This window comes from Cydia strobilella, chromosome Z, assembly GCF_947568885.1.
Source record: "Cydia strobilella chromosome Z, ilCydStro3.1, whole genome shotgun sequence".
Lineage (NCBI taxonomy): Eukaryota > Metazoa > Arthropoda > Insecta > Lepidoptera > Tortricidae > Cydia > Cydia strobilella.
The window spans coordinates 37,562,256-37,579,354 of record NC_086068.1 but is presented as its reverse complement, the minus strand read 5'-3'; the positions used below and the strand labels follow the sequence as shown (position 1 = coordinate 37,579,354).

Genomic DNA, 17,099 nt, shown 5'->3' with positions numbered 1-17,099 from the left:
AGGCAGGCAGAATTACTTTCACGTTTATAATATTTGTACAGTTGCAATGGGATTTATAGATATAAAATAAATAAATAATAAATAAAATAAATAAAGTTTTATTTCAGGCAAAAAGTACATTCGTACACCCATATCAAGAGACAATTTAAAAGTTAAAGCTAAATATAAAGCTGATTATTTTTGACTGGTATTGTTACCACTTGGCTTGGCACCGACTTCAAACATATCAGTTGGTAACGCATATACGGAACCATAAAAAGGATAATATTGTATTTCATCCTCCATCATCAGATCAAAACCAAAAATATTACGAAAACACCTTGGAGGTAACTTCTTTCAAACAGAAAAAGAATTACTCAAATCGGATCATGAGTTCCGGAGTAATCGCTGAAATCATTATCATCAAAACAATCATCATCGTCAGCTCCACTTCTTCAAATTGGTGGTTTTCGAGAGAAAATGCTCGAATTGCTTAAGAAAACACCCAAATCACCTTACATGTGCCTTTAAAAATTGAGGAGTTCCCTCAATTCCTCATGGCTCCCATCATCAGAACAGCACCAGATTAATGTGGGACCACCTTGGAGGTAGTTCCTTTCAAACAAATAAAGAATTACTCAAATCGTACCACGGGTCTCGGAGTAATCGGTGAACATACATAAAAAAAATTGCCACAACCGAATACAGAACCTCCTCCTTCTATGAAATTGAAGTCGGTTAAAAAGAAATGAATAGATCTAATGTACCTATGTAACTATCCAATAAAAAATTTAAAAAGTCCCCTACTAGCTTACCAAAGAAAACCAAAAATTGGGGGAAATAATTCGTGTATAACGTATTTTGGCATATTTGTAGGGAATGGTGTATTATTAAACAACATAGTAAAAGTACCGAAGGGTGAGGGTGAAACTAACGGCCCCCTACCCCCTACCCGTTGAGTTTAAAGGTCCCTCTTTATAGGTTTTCGTAATTAAACGTTGGCCCGTAGCATTAAATATTCTTTTACATACATAATCTACATAAAATTGTCTACAAAAAAGATTTTGTATACTTTCTGCTAGGACACATATTTAAAAAGATTTTAAAGCGGTAAAGTTACTTATAATCAGTTCTAAGATCTTTCTTTTTAGTTTTTCGTCTAGTAATAGTCTGTTACGTAAATAATTTGTATAAAATTTCCTACAAAATAGATAATACCCGTGCCGTGATTGACACTGGAGGTAGGGCACCCTAGTAGTAAAAATTAAATGAAAAAACAGCCGCATACCTCGTGAATGGTAAACTCTCAAATTGACTTTGATGGCTTTCTAAAGCGAATACCGGCACCGTCACTCAACCGTTATTGATAAAAAAGAGCAAAATTAATAAAAACCTAAATCGGTTATAATTATAATAATTCAAAAACCGTGCAACTTTTACTGAGGTCATGTTAAGCTGGTTTGGATGATCCTTTTAGGTGTCCTACCTCCAATGTCATTTTCCAGTTCTAATTTTGGGACAACCTGTATATCTATTTTGTAGGAAATTTTATACAGATTATTTACGTTATAGACTATTTTTTGCTAAGGGCTACCGTTTACGAGTTATTTACGAAAAACTACAAAAAGGGACCTTTAAACTCAACGGGTAGGGGGTAGGGGCTTCACCCCACCATCCGTTGGAGAGCTACAATGCCAAAGACAGTTATACAGACAGACAGACACTACCGTCAAATATATTACTCCCTTCTTTTTGCGTCGGGGGTTATAAACAACAAGCTTCATAAGTAAGTTTCTTATTAAGTTTTAAGTAAAGGACAACCTCACTACAACTTTCTAGTTATGTAAAAAGGCAGATTGATTAGTGCGACTGTCACCTTTACACTTAATTGTTTAGCAGATCTATATACTTTTGAAACGGCACTGAGATTGGAAGTACGTATTACAAGATACCTACTTAAGGAAGGTATTCTGCCTGGGCTCTTAATACTACATATTTATTTAGATAATTTAGACAGAAACTAATATGTGTACTGTCCTTAGGAGTATCGGGTTTGGCCGCGGCGGGTTCGCTGGTGAACTGAGACGCAACCTTGACACCGCAGTTGCGCAGACGCTGGTGAAACTATGATTTTTGTAGTAACCTCACGATCGCGAGCCCGTAATTAGGGTATGACGCTAACTTATTAGCTATTATAATGATGGCGTTAAATGCCACTGATGTGGGCTTTCTGGGCATTCAGTGCTCCGTCCATATTAGCCTATAGCCGCCTAGGAATGTTTATTGATGTCTTTTGAAAACATAACATACCTATTTATGTTTAAGTACCGACTGCTACACGTTATTAACGATCTATCCACAATCCTCGGGTCATGTCTGGAAATTTACTATCACGTACCTCAGCACCCTCGTGCTCTAGCACAAGTAAATATATAAGTACATAGTAGCATAGCATGCATGGTACCTACAACAAATAGAACCTATTTTTATCCGCCTTAAAAAAAAACTAGCCCACCGAGGGTTCCGTACTTTTTAGTATTTGTTGTTATAGCGGCAACAGAAATACATCATCTGTGAAAATTTCAACTCTAGCTATCACGGTTCATGAGATACAGCCTGGTGACAGACAAACAGACAAGACAAGACAGACGGACAGTTGAGTCTTAGTAATAGGGTCCCGTTTTTACACTTTGGGTACGGAACCCTAAAAATTTAAAAATTAAATAAAAAAAAATGTAATATTAAAAAACCTAATTGCATTTCTTTTTTTTTAAAGGTAACCAACCCACTAAAAAGAAAATAGTAGATTGTGTCACAAGGGAGCAAAATGACATATTTACGGCGAGGGCGTACAATTGAATCCTAAATGAAGCGAATGATTCTATAATAAAATCCTGAGCGTAGCGAGGGATTCTAACATAGAATCCTGAGCGTAGTGAGGGATTCAAGTGTGCGCCCTAGGTGAAAATAAACCATAGTATAGGTACATACTTCTGGCACTTTGTCCGTATCGATATTTCCAGACGTGACTGTACTGACAAATTAAAAGTACCTACAGTTCATAATTATGTACCTAATATCTTTTCAAAGACAGCAGCAAACACCTAAAATGATACAATGAAAATCAAGTACATTATTTTTGTAGATTTTTCTGGTAACAAATTAGCTCTTACCCCTTTGAACCAATCTTCTGAAAAACACTAGGCAGACTGATATCATTTATATTTATTATTATAAAGTTATTGATGTAAACTAAGTATTTACAAATTTATACACAATACAGAACCGCATAATTATGCTTTGTGAAATATTTGTACAAAACTTTTTAAATTGCATAGACACGTATGGCTGCGTTTAAGGAGACCTAAAATGTCAAAATACAAATTAAATTATTAAACTAATGTTTTTTACGTTTCTTTGTAATTATTACGCTAATTAATTAATTTACTTAATTTAAATATGCTATTAAATAATTAAAAATACGCTTATTAAAAATTGTATGCACGTAATCGATTATAAAGAAATTGTAATCGATTATATGCATACTAATTTCATATGTCTTTGTGTCAATATTTCATACGGGCAACAAAATGTCCTTGAACAGAAAAGTGCCACTTTGATCCCTCCTAGCAGGGAAGAAAAGTTCCCTTTTCGAATAGGTGATGTGAAAAAAAAAAATTCCCCTCACTAGCTCTGAAAGCCGTCTATTATCCTTTAAAACAAGCGGGGAAAAACGCATTTTATCCACTAGTGGGGAAAGTAATTTGACCTTGGATGGAGCGTGTTTAAGTAGCTTGACAGATAACAAAACGTAAAACGCTCATGATAATGGTTCGTTCGATATTTATTATCATTAAATAAATGGTTTGAGAATCTAACAAAATATACCAAATTTAGCTTTATTTAATAATTTTAAGTCATAAACCTTAAAATTCCATAAGAAACGTTAGATTTTTTGTAATGATGTTAAATATAATTCTGAACGCACAAGTTGAGTCGATGCAATTTCAAAACGCATCGTTGACATTTCATACGTCAGAACAGAAATGTCAACATTGTCAACAAACATTTTACTGTTCTTCTCACCGACTCACGTATAAATCAGAATTTCTAGTGTTTTCTGTTATAATATCGTAAAAAAAATAGTGATTCCAGTGATGAAGATGATCTAACGCCTGTGGATGTTGCACTTTCCTCGCTATAGTGAGGGGAAAAGTTTTGTGTTACACACGGGTGCAAATGTATTTTACTTCTCGTGTGTTGAAACACTCGCTACGCTCATGTTTCAATTCCACACTCGCGGGTAAAATACAACTTTGCACCCTTGTATAACACATAACTATTTTATGTACCCCACCCCTATCCTTGTCCAGTCCCTATCCCGTCGTAAGCAATTTTCTGCCAAAAAGTAATTAATAGAACCGTTTTTCCCCCGAAGGGTAAAAAACGGATATTTAGGTTCCTGCCGAAGCTTGAACCACATATGAGATAACACCCTTGTAACTCAGCCCTAATTAAGGGAATTTATCAACTTGCAGCGCCATCTATCGCGCCACTCAAGTACTAATGTCGCCCGGTTGCTAGCGCTCGGCTGTTTTCTCGTCAGTACCATATGTATAAGCCGGCAAGGCCCTTAGGCGTGGTTCAAGCTTCGGCAGGAACCTAAATATCCGTTTTTTACCCTTCGGGGGAAAAACGGTTCTATTTAGGTATCCTTGCCTCCCGCTTGAACCACATATGAGACGTGTTTAAACCTCTGCCGGCGCTGGCCCGGGCGTACTGTGACCTGTGACTGATAGTTATAATATTTATGCAAAAATCACATAATAAGAATATGGGCTTGAAATATATTCCGTATTGATATACCAGTAGATTGTTTGCGTCAAACCTTAATGACTAGAATTTCCTCATTTGTAATTATCGATAGATACGACAACCGTTAGCACTGACTGGCAACATAACTAAAGTTATTCATTGCGACTATGTAAGTATGCTGAATCACATCTGAAGCTACGCGAGCTGTGATGCTTGCAAAGTGAACCCCATCAATTGAGTTTTATATCAAACCCGTCCAAACTACCTCTGATGCTTTCCTTACAACACCCCACTAGGTGAAAATGATAAATAGGTTATGTTGTATAATGTAATGATAATTATTATTTTACAAAAAAAAAAGAATACTACTTGTCTACTGCTTAACACAATGAAATATAGAACTGCCGATCCATCCAAAAATCTGTTTCAATTCGTAACTAATTGGAAAAACCCTGGGTCCTCTCTGATTTAAAGTATTTTCTATCAATTAAATGTAAATTGGTAAGTATAGGTCAGATGTAATGTAATATGTATTTTAATATGCACGAATAACCAAATGTTTGTATTTTTAGACATTAATAGTTATTTACTATACCGGCTTCATTTGTACATAGCCCACTACATAATGACAACAAATTCCGTAAATGTGTTGAAAATTATATGTATACCTACATAATGTGTTTATTTGCGGAAATAATTGAATTGTATTTCGAATCGAGTACTACTCTGCCTGAAAGTAGCGTCAGAAAATGAAGAAGAAAATACATCATTTCACGATTTAGCACTTTAATATCTAGTAACAACTTTCAGCTAGTAGTAGTTTCAACTGAGCCGATAATACATCCTTATTGATTGGTTTTATGTGAGGGTTCCTTTAAAACAACCAACATTAATGTTAAACTATGAATAGTTAATAATTCTTATATGAAATGGTAGGCTCCTATTTATTTTAAGTGTCAATTATGCTGCTAAATTTACTATCCACAGATAACTGAAAACATGCCATTAGGCTGGTACCGCTTCAACTGAGCTTATATTATATACTTGTCAGTCATGCAAGCGAATGTAACGAATGGCGAATGAACAGAATTACTGAGTACTGACACGCAGGTGACAATCGTATGGTGTTGATGATTGTAAATTTAAAGTGATGCTGACAACTCCAGTTGTTGTAGATGGCATCTCTCCATGATACTGTGCGTTTACTGAAGATACGTCTACCAAGTAGAATATTTTAGAAAATATTTTAATCATTGAATCATTCAAATGAGTTCACCTATAACCTTTAGGTTTGGCATTTTAGGTTGTTTAACGTTCACTCTTTCTGGTGGCGAATTGATTCCCAAAATGAAGATTTTATGGTTCGCGCGCTGGTAGTGGATTGTACAATAGTTTATTGTTAGTCTTAGCACACTTCGTGAGTTTTTTTATTGCTTTCGTACCTATACATACGATCTTCTAATAAGAGCGTAAACACCTCTTGGCTGACCACGGAAGACTCTTTGAATAAGAATAGACGAAGTGAAAATATCCACTTTAAATTGTAGTGCAACCTATTAAAACCAATTGCGAAACTTTCGTGAGACTAAGACAAATTACATTACATTACAGTATTATTTGTTTATGTCCACGGGTCGAGCTTCATAGCGTAATCTAATCTCAAGTGCTGCGCTAGCGCCGTCGCGCGTGTGGTGCCGTGGCACAGTTCCTATTGACCCTTGACACGTGTAGATGCATTCATTACCAAATATTAATTTTGATAAGAGATTTAGCAATGCAAGGACGTTGTATGTTGTTTATTGACTTTCATGCAATTGTGCCATCAGGCAGGGTATAATGCTACAAATATTTATTTACCGCTACTGTAATCAGTTTGACATATACTCACAAATAAAAACACTTTGAACTTTGTATATCAGTTGAATTTAGACTGTTTTTATTATCTTGAAGGAACCCTAGTACTAATCTGTCATCATGATGCCCCCAAATAGACAATTATTTGATGATCTAGGCCTTTCTGCGACATATTATTTGTCACTTCGTTGACGTAAAGCTGATATATATCTAGAAATCTCATATTTACTATATTTAATGAATGTATCATGAATATATAAATATATGAATTGTAGTTTTCTTCACAAGTAATGCTGTAATTCGATTAGCAGCGCGTCTGCCCTATATCCAAGACACGATGATTTTGTAGGGTACTACAAACCTACAACACTACTTGATTGCATTGACGATGATGTTTACAATTGCCAGTACATGCCATACGAGACCTGTTACAACAGTATGCTGTAAGCCCTGAACTGCTGTAAACCCTGGACTTATACCTTTCAGTTAAGCTTGTAGTACTTAGATCTGGCAATGACAACAGAACTAGTGTTGATTTTTAGAGTACATTGCACTCTATTTAACCGGCGAGCATATTGTAGTCATGAGACACTACTAGAATCATATTCGGCTTAGATCTTGCGCGATCCTTTGATGAGCGTTCTAACGTTATTATCAAGCCTCTGATTCCGTGCACTGGTATCTATTTGGGATTTGACCTAGTTGACTCGTCTTTTTAAGGATGTTCTCTTTCTGGTATTCCTCTAAGAATATTACATATTATCTTGAACTTGGGTGCCTTTGGCCTAAAACTCCGTATGTTATAGTTCTTTTGTAAAAGCATGTGACTACTTCGTAGGAAGGGAAACATCTCAACTAGAAATCGAAAGAAGGGTTTGTATTTCCGATCCGTGCTCTTTTCGAATCAGGTATCTGCTATCGGTGACTGCCTGCAAATATTTTCTAAATATTACTCTTGTATGTACGTTTGCGTACGTTGTACCTTTGTATGTACATATAATGGCTTGCCCCGCAGTCCACATGGTTTCAAAGATTTTGAAGTGATTTCATTTATTTGTCTTATTGGAAAATCAAACAACCTCTCGGAGCAATTAACGAGTTTTATTGTTTTATCATGTGTGGTCGTTTGAGTTAAAGACTTCCAAGTTCATTTAGATACAAAGCCGTGGACCATGGCTGTTGGTTCGACGGTTTAGTTCCCTTAGTCGGCTTCACCAATTTAATTCGCGATTTTTCGGTACACAAGATCAGTAACTCCACTCTAACTGAACTACCGAATTTTTTTTTCATAAATTCTTTCTTTATTTACACAAAGGGAAGCTTCGTCAGACATATAACATCTACCACTAACGAAACCGATGTTTCCACTCCTATTGATCAATCATGGGTGACAATGCGGAAGGCCATATTAAATTAGTATTGTAGTCCTTTTAGTCATTCTGTGAAAGCACCTCCTACAAATACCATTCCGTTTCCGATAGATATAATAATAGTAATGGAACTCTTTGAAATGGAACTAAAACGTTTGCGGTCAACGTATTATGATTTAAAACCCGCTGCTAAGATAATCCTCCAAAGTGGAGCTCGTTACTTACAGCATTTGAAGCTGAGTTTACAAGTTTCTACCTGATTGATGTGAATAGAGCATTATAAACTAACAAAAAGTTCGGCCGTTTGAACGGAATGTGATAGAAGGTATGTTTTCTACGTGTTACTCTTAGTTCTGTGGTCTCTGTGTGACAGCTACTTAGTAGACGTTTTGAAATATAGATAATTTCTAGACTAGCGCAAAGGTTTCTCTTTGTGACAGGCCGCTATTAGTATCCCCAAAAAGACTATCAAAACCTGACTAGTCATTCAAAAGAGGGATTAAGTGCGATGATTTTTTCACTCATATATGTCATAATATGACAGTCGTAAACGAATTTGTATTTTACGTGTATTGATATTCCTATTCAGAGGAGAGTTTTAATCTTCTTTTCTTCTTTAAAACTGATGTCGATTTTCCTTGCCTCCCCCTCTCTCGTTTTGGTAAAGGATCTAGTTGGGCAAAGTATAACACAAGGTTTTTCACTCTGTGCTTTTCCCTCTGCAGTTTCTTAACTGCCATTTTGCAGTTGGTTATACAGTTACGATCCTCAGAATGTATATAGGTAGGTTAGTTTTTTAGGTTCGTTCACGGCAAACAATTCCTTGTTTGTTATCGACCAAGACCAACATTTGTACACAACCAAGATTTACTGTAACTGCGTTTCGTTATCAATTTCGCGCCAAACCCGCCAATAGAAATTCAGCTGCTCATCGTCCTAAAAGGTGACACACAATTCGATCGATGACGTAGACTAACCGGGTCGCACATGGGTAATATCAGGACCATGCAGATCTTAAAAAAAAGTGAGTCCGACCAAGCAGACATCGAACAATAATGCGACCAATAAGACGTCCGCCACCGTATTAATGGTAGACCATGAGACAACGGTTGTTTGTCTAACAAGACAACGTCATTTCATTGTCATTTCAGAGGACGATACGAAGCCGTCTCATAGGACGACACATTAGGGTCTCACGATACGACAAAATGTCGTCTTATCGAACAACGGAATGTAGTTCTACGGGGCGACGCAATATCTTCTCACGGGACGATACCACGGGATGACGCGATATCTTTCCACAGGATGACGTAACTCATCAGGACGACGCCTTGTCGTTTTACCAGACGACGCTTGGCGTTCCACAGGGATGCCAAGTCGTCTCACGGGACGACGCTTTGTCGTCTCACGGGACGACGCCATGTCGTCTCACGGGACGACGCTTTGTCGTCTCACGGGACAACACCATGTCGTCTCACGGGACGACGCTTTGTCGTCTCACGGGACGACGCTTTGTCGTCTCACGGGACGACGCCATGTCGTCTCAGGGGTCGACGCCATGTCGTCTCACGGGACGACGCCATGTCGTCTCACGGGACGACGCCATGTCGTCTCACGGGACGACGCCATGTCGTCTCACGGGACGACGCCATGTCGTCTCACGGGACGACGCTTGTCGTCCAAGAGGCATAAGTACCAGTGTACTTTTTATGACGGTGCCTGTAGTAAGGTCACTGCGTCTCGTCGCTGGCCCACGGGCACCGAGCGGAATGTCATTGGAATGATGAATGTCAGGGATGCCATGTCGTCTCACGGGACGACGCTTGTCGTCTCACGGGGCGACGTCACGTCATCTCACGGGACGACGCCATGTCGTCTCACGGGACGACACCATGTCGTCTCACGAGACGATACCATGTCGTCTCACGGGACGACGCCATGTCGTCTCACGGGACGACGCTTGTCGTCCCAGAGGACGAAATCATGAGGCATAAGTAACCGTGTACTTTTTGTGACGGTGCCTGTAGTAAAATCACTGCGTCTCGTCGCTGGGCCATGGGCACCGAGCGGAATTTCACGAAGTCGGAGGTATTCAAAATTCTTCCACGTCCCACAGGACGACGCCATGAGGCATAATTACTTACCCGTGTATTTTTTATGACGGTGCCTATAGAAAGGTCACTGCGTCTCGTCGCTGGGCCATGGGCACCGAGCGGAATGTCACGAAGTCGAAGGTATTCAAAACATTTTCACGATTTGAAATTTCTCGATCTTCTTTAAACTTGCTTTGTAAACGTGTTGCTCGGCTGAGTTACAAAAGCGTACTGACGAGAAAACAGCCGAGCGCTAGCAACCGGGCGACATTAGTACTTGAGTGGCGCGATAGATGGCGCTGCAAGTTGATAAATTCCCTTAATTAGGGCTGAGTTACAAGGGTGTTATCTCATATGTGGTTCAAGCGGGAGGCAAGGATACCTAAATAGCTAATATTTAATAAGCAAATTATAACCAGCCGGGTAATTACTTAGTTTTTGAAGGCGGTGCCAAACCAACAAAACCATTATTTGCTGCCAAACAGAATAAAAATACGAGTAGTTAGTAATGCAACAACTAAATTAATTAATTAATTTATTCATTTTATTACAAGGAGATAAAACAGAAGCATACAAGTGAAGAAAAATCTAGACAGAATATACCTAACTATTATAGATTATGTTGTTTCCTTGAGCATATCTCACCATAAGGACAAGGCCATAAGGACGCTCTGACAGGTTTTTCGTATAAAGATACGAGCAATTTTCGTCCTTATTGTAAGCGACAATGTGGTACATTTTGATTGAAAACGCCACAAATAGATTCATGTCTTTTTTATGCAAGTAGGTAAGTGCAGCGTTCTTCGTTGCCTAAAATTTCGGTTCAAACATTTTGGTTTGGCACCGCCTTCAAAAACTAAGTAATTACCCGGATAGTTACTAATTTGCTTATTATTAGGTATTATTTCTTTTTGGCAGAAATGTGCTTAATCTAAATGTACGAATAATTTACCTTCTAAATGTGACATGATTGATTGGTAAGGTGTTTTATATTTAGTTTGTATGTAAAGGTAAACCTTTTTTAGTAACTGATTTTAAACTAAAGTTTTAAATTATTTACTTGTTTGTGTGCATTGTATTTATTATTAATTATTTGCAAATACAATAATTTATTGATCTAAACAAAATAGATTAAGTTTCAAATAGCAAAATATTAATGGAGTCTCGCTAATAGCATTACTAAATAATTGCATTGTACCTATGTATCCACATCAAGTTATCCATCAGTGTACATCAAAACGTGTTTCAAATGCCGCATGCCGTATGGTATGGCACCCGGTTTTCCGCACTTAATGGTAAATGTTAGTTCAAAGGCTGTGGTTCAAAGGTCATCAACAGCAACACAATCTATCATAAAAATGTAAATGCACCGGCTATTTATACGTGCTTAATTAGATTCCTATACCTATCACTACTGTTGCAGGTATGGAGTTATAAACTTATAACTTTATAATACCTACCTACTTATAACGTCAATAATGATAAGTAGGTAATATTACAGTACCTATTATTATTACGAGTATAAGAAAGAAAAATATTTGCTACTGCGCGATTAGCGACTCGTTGGTTAATTGTGTGCATAAGGATTACTAGGTATTCTTTTAAATAGGTATCCGTTATAAAAGTTGAACTCGATTAATATCCTCTCGTGTAAGTATATTTATGGATATGTTTGTTACGTTAATGCTGTTTTTTTATTTGTATAAGTATATTTATATACTTATTTATTTTTTAATGTGCCCATACCAATTTGCATGTACCCATTGAAAATGAAAAAAAATGACAAAATTGTTTATTTTTTGGTTACAACATTTCACAATTTACAATTTAGTTATGCTTGGAATCTCCTTGTAAGTATTGTAAATACTTGTGACAGAAGACCCCGCTACTAACTATTAAGGGTTTATAAATAGTAACCGAACATATCATATATTAATTAGTACTTATGAACATTAGCTAAAGTAAAGTTTAACATACAATTTATATTACAATTAGTATATGTGTATTGATATAATACTAGTGTGTAACCGTAGTGATTTAAATATTTTGAAATATGTCTAGCGATAATTTAATTTTGATTGATATAAATATGTTTGGAATAGCTGTTTTTTTTATTACTGTTGCAACATTTAAGGTACGTGATATATTAGGTTTTCAGTTTCCATGTAACTTAGGTTAATTAACCATTCTAAAAGTATTTTCTTAAAGTTATACGACGGCAGCGAATAAATGGAGATAATATTATTTATATTATTATACAAGTAGGCAGAATGGTTCTTCACAAAAGGAGTGTACAGGTTTTTAAAGGGTCGGCAACGCGCGAGTAATATCTCTGGTGTTGCAGGCGTCCATAGGCTACGGTAACTGCTTACCATCAGGCGGGCCGTATGCTTGATTGCCACTGACGTGGTATAAAAAAAAATGGTAAACAAATTGCCTTTTGGCGAAAAGAGACTGTGTTAGAGGGGACAACTACTTTATCTTTTCTTCTTTGTGTTGACGTAGGTGGTTTATAAGTCCTATGTAACTTTAAGGTCGTGTTCAAAATATATAATTTTCTTACGCTAAGCAGTTTACACTCGTTGTACCCATTATAAAGCAAAATAAATTTTTGATTCTATTTTGTATTTATTAAAACATAATAAGTGCCTATAGTTAAAAATAAAACAGTTATAAATTACTAATTATAAACATTTTAAACCCCGTGCCTCTTCCAGTTCCACAGCTCTGTTATGGTTCTTTTTTATATTGATAGTAATAAACATCCGGCAGGAAACTATCTACTAAGTTAGTCTCATATTGATTTGAATAAGTTTATTTTTATTTTTTTCCAAAAGCTATTTAAATTTCTTGCAAAATGTATTGATATGAAATATAATGGTATATATTGGTATGTGGTGGTATGTATTGGTAGGTAAGGTTATGTATTAGGAATTGTACATCCCTATAAGTACCTTGCTTGTACAGTTAGTGGCCCATTTCTCGAACGATATTAGACTAATATCATTAGTCCACGAACTGTCAAATCGTATGGATTGTTATGACAACACACTACTAAAAATGAAATGGGCCCCTGCATTCAAATATGTATTGTATATATCTGCAACCGGAATACTTTTCCTCCTAAAGATAATAATGGGATATGCTTAGTAAAAAAATTTGGTTTATTAAAAAATAATAAAGATGCATTTTAACATAAACATCAACTATAATAATATACATGCATTATATTTAATGCATATTATTATAGAAAAATATGATAATAATTATGCATAAAAACATACAAGTGTTACAAGTTACGACTTACGAGTGGTGAGGGAGTTGTCGTTTTCCGCGGCCGTCCCGCTGCGGCACATGCCGGCCACGCTGCACAGCACAACCAGGCTCTTCAGGAGGTTGCTCGCCATGTTATTTTTTACATATAATGTATTACGTTTAAATGCGTGTAATATTCCAAAATAACAAGATCACTGCTTTGTATTTCGTTATTTTCAGGTGTCGGTAACGTCAGTGGAAGCAGAAGTGGTGTGTGTGCTGGCGAGTCGCTGGGCAGATGGCGGGCGTGTGCTCTAAGGGGCCGCCGACGGGCGCGTGTTTCATTTTGTTTGAAGTGAAAGCCCTAGAGACGATGTGTTTTATTCTCGCGTAATTTTCGTCATCCCTGGCGGGCTCCCCACCTCGCTGTTAAGCTTGTCAAACAAATTACAAACTCCACGTGCTCACCGCAATCATAATTTGAATCGGAGTCAAATTCGCCTTTACACATGAGATAATAAGATAATTCGTCAGCCGAATTACGTCACCGGGCCCAACGTGATACAATAGATAAACTCCTCCCTGTCTTCAAAATACAATAATCGTTTTGCGTTGAATTATTTAAGTAGATGGGTAAAAAAACACATATTTTGTGTGTAACTAATATACTTAATCAAAATATATTATATTAACGATGTACGTACCTACGTCTACTAAAACAATTGAATGCAAAACAATAGAAATGTTTTCTGAAAAAATATAATATCAAAACCATACAATTTTTTTTATAGTCCAAGTTAAAACAATTGTATTCGCTTCTGACCCTCGGCAGAGTGGGACGTAAGCGTAACATTAACAAATATGCTCACGTTTCATGTGAATATAAACAAATTACCTTATTATTATTTTTTTCTTTTTCGAATTAGCTTAGGTACTTGCGACCCAATTGGAGAACGGCGAGACGAGACGTGCACCGTAGTACCTAAGAACGAAACGAGGAGGAAGTAGTATGTAGGTAGGTATGTACCTGCACTCTCGTTCTCGGCCTGTCTCGGGGTTTTTCGAGTGTGTACAGTACAGCCGCCATCATGCATACATACATGCTGACAGTCAATGTTCGAGTGTGGTTTACAATATTTGAATCCATTAATCAGGTGTGTCATCGTCAATCAAAAGGGTACTTATTGTCGGTATTGAGTTATTGCTACCAACATATTGTCCAAAACATGCTCTTTTAAATGCAAAAAGAATCAGAACTCTGTTTCGTACTTATTTTTCTGATTTTTTTTTAAATTCATCGAGTAAATGTACAGTTTTGAGATATTCGATGTTCAAGTTTGAAAGTTTAAAAGACCAAGTTCTAGTGCGAAGTTATGGAGATAGCGGTTTTAAAATGTTCCTTAATCATTATACTCCTAAACAAATGTCATTTTATCTCAGTTTATACGTATAATTGAGATATTATAAAGAGACGTGACATAAAAATAAAAATATTTTTTATGTATGTATGTATGTTCTCGGCTATCTTATATTGTTTTTGTACGACTATAACGTTGGGATAATAGTAAAAATCATGAAACAGCTATAATGTCAAAAGTTTTTTTTTTAATTAAATCAAAACACACACGTACACATGTTATGCAAGCCATATCTAGTTTGTATAGAATGCTTTTTTACTCCCTTCTTTTTTTTGTGTTTCCACTTAATTATTGCATGTTAATTGTACTTTTGCGGACATCTGTTATTGGCTATGTTTTCTGTTCACTATGATTTGTATTAATTTTTGTATTGCTGTTGATGCCCCAAATAAATAAAATAAAAAATAAAATAAAATAAATATAACAAAAATCAACATTAGTTGTAGATATCTTACATATCAATCAACATAATTAGTAGTTAACAAGCATTGTATGTTACTTTATGCATAAAATTAACCAAAAAATGTAAAAACAATACAAAATAATTTAGTTTTCTATAGAAAAAGTGGCTTCGAAGTTTAGTACTTCGGATAAAATTTTTGTATGAAAAGTGATTAAGGGTACCACATTGTCGCTTTTCATAACTTTAGAGAAGATAAAATTCTACATGCCTTTTTTACTTAAAATTGAAGTTATAATTGCTTATACCTATATATAATAAAAATATTGTCATATAAATAAGACATTCCTCCTCCTCCTCCTTGCTTCGTTCTCCTCAGTGCTGAGGGTCGTGACCTCCTACGTGGAGCACATGATTCCGGATAGCAGATTTCCAGGCAAATAAGACTACAAATTGGATAAAAGAAACGATTCTCTTAGTTTTTAACTAATAATTTTGGTAAAAGCTTACCTCATTGTCGCCTTATGAGATCAAGGCATCAAGGCATATAATTAAAAAAAAAAAAACAAGACCAGGCGTGACTCACTCCGCGATTTCGTCACGCCGCTACAACTACATGCGGCCGCCCCCAATTTTGTGGTCTAGCCATAGTAATTGCCGCGCACCGCTACGGAATGGACGCCTGTTCGCGCTTGCGCCACCTAGCCGTCATATCTGTCGTAATAGACGCGTTTTGTTAGAGTGAATCTTCTGTACCTAGTACTATTATTTATTCAGTGACAAGACATACATATAATATGATTTAATATATAATTCAATCGAGGCTAAACACTTTAAATTAAACCAATTTGGCGGTTTAATTTAAAGTGTTTGCCTTCTGGCCTTCCTGGCATCGCTGACGGGGGTAGTTGGCACGAAATACTTATTATTCTTTTAAAGCAACACTGTACAAAATCTATACCATCCGGTCCGCATCTCACCAACGATACACGACGAATGACTTGTAGAAGCCCATGCCAGTGTGGCCAACTCGGAATTTGAAAAAATGCTAGACTTTTGTCTAAATTATGCCAGTTATGCTAAATAATTATAGAATGTGCTAAAAAAAATATATTGGTAGGTAACTAAAAAATGAGGATCTTCCACATAAATCAAACGATGCTCTTTCTGAAATTTTACACAGTCAAACCAAGCTAACTTTGCACCGACTTGGTTAGCTAATGCCAAACTTCTTTAGCCTCCCTCCACACTAAACTGCAGTCATTTTAAAATGATTTGGTAATTATAAAAGTCGTCGTCAATAGAACTTGCAAACAATGTAAACAAACAGTTTTACCTTCATTACCTTCGTAATCTCGCTCTTTAAAGGGACAACAATAACCTTATCAACAGTCTATATACTTACATATTTTATTTATATACATTTTTAGTTAAATTAAATGTTAATTATTAATATTTCAGGGAAAGTAACCTTCGTAAAACTGTTAGGTTATGTGTCAAACGCTAACAAAACCTGTCATATTTTTTTGTTTACATTATTTGCAAGTTCTATTGACGAGGACTTTAATATCAAAATCAGCGGGATTGCCTCTTATTTACTTTTAATTTTTTTACTTTTTCGTTCTAAAACTCGCGATAGTCAATGGCATCCCAGTCATTTAGCCAACATAATAAAAGTATTTAAATTAATTTAAATATTAAATAACAATTTAATGAATAAAATAAGCAATTCTTATATTATATTTTATTTTTATTTCAATTTATTTTCACGAATATAGTGCTAAATAACTTTAATAACCCATTTAATATCGTACAAACGTTTAACTGCTGCTGGCTGCTGGCTGTATAAGATACTGCCTTTGCTCATTTACGCAAGTGAATGTTTAAAAAAATATTATTGGTGTATTCCTTTTGG

At 36.1% G+C, this 17,099-nt stretch overlaps 1 protein-coding gene across 1 annotated transcript in view; it reads right to left on the bottom strand.

The window, feature by feature from the left end:
* The window catches only part of LOC134754917 (protein takeout-like), a 37,255-nt gene extending 23,552 nt beyond the window's left edge, over positions 1-13,703 (bottom strand). Inside the window, exon 1 of the mRNA XM_063691392.1 lies at positions 13,419-13,703. Coding sequence (XP_063547462.1) covers positions 13,419-13,518 — 100 coding nt within the window. The 5' untranslated portion in view covers positions 13,519-13,703. The remainder of the gene's footprint in view (positions 1-13,418) is intronic.
* Between the last annotated feature and the right edge of the window lie 3,396 nt (positions 13,704-17,099).